Source organism: Trematomus bernacchii, unplaced genomic scaffold (genome assembly GCF_902827165.1).
Source record: "Trematomus bernacchii unplaced genomic scaffold, fTreBer1.1, whole genome shotgun sequence".
NCBI lineage: Eukaryota > Metazoa > Chordata > Actinopteri > Perciformes > Nototheniidae > Trematomus > Trematomus bernacchii.
In genome coordinates this window covers 282,230-288,238 of record NW_022987910.1, presented here as the reverse complement: position 1 = coordinate 288,238, position 6,009 = coordinate 282,230, and the positions used below count along the sequence as shown (strand labels likewise).

Genomic DNA, 6,009 nt, shown 5'->3' with positions numbered 1-6,009 from the left:
CCAACATTACGTGCTAAAATAAATGACAGTCGAGGTGCAGCAGGGTAAGGGTCAGGGTTATATAATCCAACCAGGCACCTCAGACTGGAAAAGTATCAAAAGTATCCTCCTCAATTTAAAGGTTGTTGTTGTTAACAATGCCAAGGACACTGGTTAAATACTCCAACAACCAGTGAGTATCCCGCCTGCATACATGCGCAAATTAGGCTATTAACTAGCCTATTCATATTATTTCCTTAAATAAAAGTACAATACATTTTATATTAAAGTCATGCATTTAAAAGTGCATGCAAATGTTGTGAACACGAACCCCAAAATCTGAATCTGAATAAGGTATATTGTAGGTTTCCACACATTTGCTTTGGTAGACAATACACTGTGCAGGGCTACTTACATTTACAAAATAATTTAAATATTTTTCAAACCACTGCCAGTCAGTTAGTGTTATATTTATCATTGGTGATTTTATTATATATTTTTTTAAGTTGTAGCAGGCGGAGATGGAGCTTATTTTAATTACTTTATCAAGAAATATGTTGTATTACAACACAGGGAGAAGAAAAGGCAAATGAAACCTAATGAGATAGAATAAGATGTACTTTTTTAAAACCCTCTACGGTAACTCATCTTTAACATGCCCAATTTTAAATGAACCATATCTAGGCAGGAAAGAGAACAAAAAGCTGCAATCAAACATATTCAGACACATGTGGGTGGAATAAATGCTTTATTGGTTTGGCTTTTGCTATGAGAGTGATTTGACTAACTATGCAAAGTAAAGGACATTGTGGAGCATAATTGACCTTTAATAAGTATTGATAAGACACAACGTATTCGCAGATAATGTTAATGAAAGCAATAATGACAATGTGAGCTTTACATACGGAGACCGCATTTGTAGACATGTTTTTCCTATTACAGCATGTATCACAGACTCTTAGTTTTCTGATTCCTGCTCTTGACCTTGTGACGGACCACAGCAACAGTGGTGAAGAAGTTTCCCATGAACAAAATGAGGAAGCAGAGACCACACACCATGACCTGGCATTAAGAGATGAATACATGAGTAAGCACAAAATATTTAATTCATCATCATTTTTCTTATTTTATGAATGTGGAACAGGTGAAGAAGAAGCTCATTTATAGTAGGCATCTTCGACTAAATTATAACATGCCATGTCGATAATAACATAAAATCAGTTCATGCAGTTTAGATGATGGATGAATGCCTCGCAAATCTGCTTTTATAAGCACTTATAAAAGCAGGTATAAAATGAGAATAGGTGAGTACTGACCTGCCATTCTTTACAGTCTGGGAGCTGCGCCATTCGGAAGAGAGAGAGGCTATTGAAGAGCTGCCAGAACTACAAGACAAAACACGAGGACTTCAGGATTTGTCTTGTAAAAAGTGAATGAATTGATTTGCAGCTGTACAAACACAGACACGCTAAAGCTTAAGCTGTTATTCAGATAACCATCATCCTAAACATTGTCCCAAATTGTGCCTAAGTCTAGAATGACATCAGCATTTTCCATCAGATTTTTTTATCCAGCCATGACAAAGCATAATTTGTTAAGCTTAAGCTCAGTTGTGAATCATCTCAGTGTCCAAGACTGTATACTCACATGACCAAAAAAGAGGAAGGGCAACAGAAACGTCAGCCCTTTCCACATCCAAGATTGAAATCCCTCTGAAAACAGAAAGCAGAAGAGTTTAAATTGCTAATGCATTTTATTTCCACATCTGTTTATTACAGCAGTGACAATAAGCAGCCCCGGACATGCCTGGGGAAGCATCATCAATATTAAAGTATGATGTGCTTCGCTGAGTGTATTGTGTCCTTGGCCTGTTACAGTGTCCCTCACCGACGGTCAGATCCATGTTGTGTCTTTCTCCCAGAGCTCTTAGCCTATAGAGACATCCGCTCTGATAGTAGCACTGTAGACACTGGACAAAACCTGTAAGTCACAAATGAAATGAGTCAGTCTTTTATTTATTTATTTTTTAATTATAAATGTATTTCAAGTAGGTAGACCTTACTTTGATACAAGGAGTAGGCAAGGAACTGGTTCCTGAATGTCTTGTACAAGTCCCCTTCTGGCCTTGGTGGAAAATAGAAAAATAAGTAATTACGTAGAAAAAAAACAGTAATACAATGCAAAAAGCGTGGGGGGCATTTTCACAATGTGGTAATTAGGCTGTTTTTTTATTTTATTTACCTACAAAAGGTATTTGTAACACATTTCAACAACCAGGCAATACAGCTATAAAACATCAAAAGCATTTAGACAATGTGTAAATGAATGCAATGGAAACCGAGTATAAAGGTTTTTGCAATATACACACAACAAAAGGATGTCCAACATTGAATAAGAAAGGTATGACATACTCACCATGTTAGCATTACACCCGACAAAAAAGCTGAGATGTAGTGGTGAAAAACCCACCAGCCTTTAATTCTGTGATGCAAGATGCATTGTATTATATATTTTGTTGTTTACATTTTTCTGTTTTACTTCAGTACTTTACTTAATCACCACAAATATGATGAGTTGCTATAATTAAAGTTAAAAGGTCAGAGAGCTGCCAATATGTTTTATTCATGAAAAATTAGTCATTATTTTTTGTAGATGGTTGTAGGGGTGCTAGGACTCACCTGGAGCCGTTGGTGATGAGGATACTTTCCCTGATGGTTAATGTACAATAGTACCAAACCAGCACGAAATTGAGGATTGCATCAAGGAATCTAAAGTCGGGGACAACAGACAACGAATTGATTTAGATATGAGGTACATGCATTGTCCGTATAATAAACTCATGGTTACTGACAAGGCAGCAGAACATGCTAATATTTACCTGTAGCTCACAAAGAAATAGCATACAAAGGAGAACAGCAGCAGGATGACTGTGAGGTACAGCTTGAACTTCTCGTATTCATCTTTGTAGGCAAATCTGACGAAGATAAGACAAATTCAGACCTCAACATATAATATAACTAATGAAATGTGTCATGGATTTTGGGAAATAAGGAATATTTCGGCTTAGCAATGTGTTTCTTACTTTGACTGCTTGCTGAGAAGAGTGACATTCACATTTCCAAGAACCAGACTGAGGTACAATCTGAAATATGAAAATATCATATTATTTTTCGAGTGTAAATGTACATTAAGGTAATAAATGCAATTGATATGTTTTTACAGTTATGAATATCAATCATAGCAATGAGTTCAACTTGTGTTTTAAAAAAGAAATCCACCCGTTTTTATTGGGAAGGAATGCTTCCATTTCAGAGAAAGCATTTGGTCGCGTCTTTATCTTCTCCTTTATTTCATTCAAGGGCTTTGCATCTTCTTCTGATGGTCCTTTGCTGCATCTGATGGATGATATAAGTGATATATGATTGCCAGGTCTGTTACATTGACTCAACACATTTGTGTATACTGTGTGTGTTCGAGCGGTTGTACTTATCTGTATCCGTCACCATAAATCTGTGACCATACAGATGTGTTTGTGTGTGTGTAAACTTACCTTTTCACCAGGGAGGATACCTCCTTCAGCCTTCTGCGCTGACTGGAAATGGAGGACGAGCAGTTTTTTTGTAGTTTGGAAAGTTCATCCAGTTTTTGTAGGTACATTCTGTGTGTCTCCTGGAAAAGAAGAAACCACATTGCTCATGTGGTTTGAGTAACACAACAGGAGGCAAACATATGTAAATCATGATTTAAACGGCGGCTCTGTGTGAATAATCTGATACTTTAAACTTATATTTGTAATTTTCTTACCTGAAGTTGCTTATGGTCTTCTTCCAGGCATTCCCACTCGTCCAGACAGACTTTTAAAGACATTTTGTGGACACTTTTTCTTTCAAACTACACTAAGAGCAAACCCAGACACACTGAACTTATGCTTTGACCACCAAGAAATTCCTTGCACATAATGCTATGTTGAAGTGATTCTCTCCATAGACGGTTTATTGCATAAAGTGAACTTTGACTAGTGCGGATGTGCAAGATTTTGTCTTGGACATTGCTCTGTGGAAATTCTCTGGTTATCACATTGTTCGGTTATCACTCACAGAGCTAAAGGAGAAGCGTTATTATTGGCTATACCGTATCCACATCTGCAAAGACAGCGAGGTTCCTATATTTCGTTTTTTATAAGATTATATTTCAGTATTGTTGTTTTTGACCTAACGAGGTGCACATTGAGCAGCACCTAGTGGATGAAAGGTGACGTAATGGGTGATAAACATTCTTCTCTCTTCATCTTAAATTCAATTCAATTTAAATTCAATTCAATTCAATATGCTTATTGGCATGAATGTCAGGGTGAACAATATGGACAAAAGAGTAGAGGAGCTGAGAGAGAGCGAGAAGTGCAGAGCAAGAAGAGAGAGGAGATATCGAGGAGCGAGAGAGAGAGAGAGATATCGCTATAATCTCTTATATCTCGTATAGATGCGAATCTACTCTCTGCTAGCGCTCTTCTCTCTCTTCTCTATCTCTCTCCTCTCTCTCTCTCTCTCTCTCTCTCTCTCTCTCTCTCTCTCTCTCTCTCTCTCTCTCTCTCTCTCTAGTCCTTTTTAGTCCCAGTTTTCACATCACACCATCTTGACAGCAGTCAAAAGAGGTCTCATAAATATTTATATGCAGGGGTGCACATAACTTTTTTAGTGAGTTACTCAGATGAGTACCAAGAGACAGCGTTTGGTACTCACCCCACACGAAGCGTGGTCCTCCTCAGTGTCTCCTTCACTGTCCTCAATTTACACTTCTTGCATGCTAGATGATGAAGATGATGAAGATGCACCTCCCTGTCTCTTTTTAAGCCTCCGATTTGCTTTCTCCAAAACTTGTTGCCAAAACTGTGAAGTCCTTGCATTTCCTGAGGCCAAGTTGAAGGATCAAATACTAAGAAATGATCACATGACTTGAAGTCATATCTGATTTCAAATGTGGGAAGTAACAAAGCACACTTATTTACTCAAGTACAATTTTGAGATACTTGTAGTTGACTTGAGTATTTCTATGTTATGCTACTTTGTACTTCTACTTTTACTCCACTACATGTATTTAATACCTTTAGTTACTTTACAGATGTGGATGAATGATGTGAAATCTAATCAAGTGTTAAATCAGACTTTAGTTCCACCTGGAGTAAATCCACAAGCTACCCTGCAGTATACAAAGTCATTCAAACTAGCTGCTCCTTTACCAGCTTTGAGAACACTTTCATGATCAATCATTATAAAACATATCATATATATTATTCTGAAATGGACCAATCTGCACAATGAATACTTTTACTGTCGCTACTTTCACTATATTTTGATAATACTTTTCTAATTTTACTTGAGTAACATTTTGAATGCAGGACTTTTACTGTAACAGAGTATTCCTACACAAGATCTGAGTACTTCTTCCACCTCTGTCTGATTTCAAACTCTTCCATAACACCCTGAGTAAGTTTGCAGCTGTGTGTTTCACTCCACTTTGGTGTAAATAAAACTGCAGCAGCTTTACCACAGAGCGTGAACGTTGTGATCAGATGATTTTGCGCAGTTCTCCAGTGTGTGCGCGGGGCACAGAATGTGCACAGGGGAGTCTCCCACCGCAGCCAGTTGGCGGACTTTTGGCACAATTCTGTTGTTTATACCGACGTTAACCCTGTCTGTGCACACGGCGACCAACTCTGTCGTCCAGTGATCTAAGCCTCTGCCTCCTGGAAAGCTTCACAGGTCCGTCGGTTATGTCCTGCGCGGCTCACCCAGCTCCAGTTCAATCAGTCATAGAAAGATTTTTTGCAGGGAGCGAAACGGCAACGTAGCTGCTTAATGTCTTTGGGTTTTTTGACATGCCTAGTAGTTTACTCCATTGAGTGTTGACAAGAAACACGTGTAGACGAAATATGTGTTTTGTTTTGATGTTTTGAGGTACGCAAAGGCGCGTAGTGACACAAGTGACGTTACGCAATTCAGATTTGTGCCGCGCATGCGTACCTGCGTACCA

At 38.2% G+C, this 6,009-nt stretch overlaps 1 protein-coding gene and 1 long non-coding RNA gene across 3 annotated transcripts; one reads left to right on the top strand and one right to left on the bottom strand.

Moving 5' to 3' along the window:
* Positions 1-44: 44 nt before the first annotated feature.
* LOC117470289 lies at positions 45-1,619 on the top strand. The gene is made up of 3 exons (XR_004554683.1): positions 45-172; positions 922-1,066; positions 1,312-1,619. It is a non-coding gene; the product is annotated as an uncharacterized LOC117470289 (long non-coding RNA).
* On the bottom strand, positions 720-4,725 carry LOC117470288 (transmembrane protein 120A-like). Of its 2 annotated transcripts, none has more exons than XM_034115004.1 (12): positions 4,719-4,725; positions 3,530-3,648; positions 3,258-3,374; positions 3,062-3,121; positions 2,858-2,953; positions 2,658-2,747; positions 2,395-2,460; positions 2,042-2,103; positions 1,867-1,959; positions 1,627-1,691; positions 1,296-1,364; positions 720-1,041 (listed from the first exon to the last, which is right to left on the bottom strand). In XM_034115004.1, exons 2-12 carry the CDS (start codon positions 3,634-3,636, stop codon positions 928-930), a joined length of 939 nt encoding a protein of 312 aa, XP_033970895.1. In that variant the 5' UTR covers positions 3,637-3,648; positions 4,719-4,725; the 3' UTR covers positions 720-927. The 2 variants fall into 2 exon arrangements, with proteins under 2 accessions (XP_033970895.1, XP_033970894.1); XM_034115003.1 differs by lacking the exon at positions 4,719-4,725 and adding an exon at positions 3,784-4,139.
* Between the last annotated feature and the right edge of the window lie 1,284 nt (positions 4,726-6,009).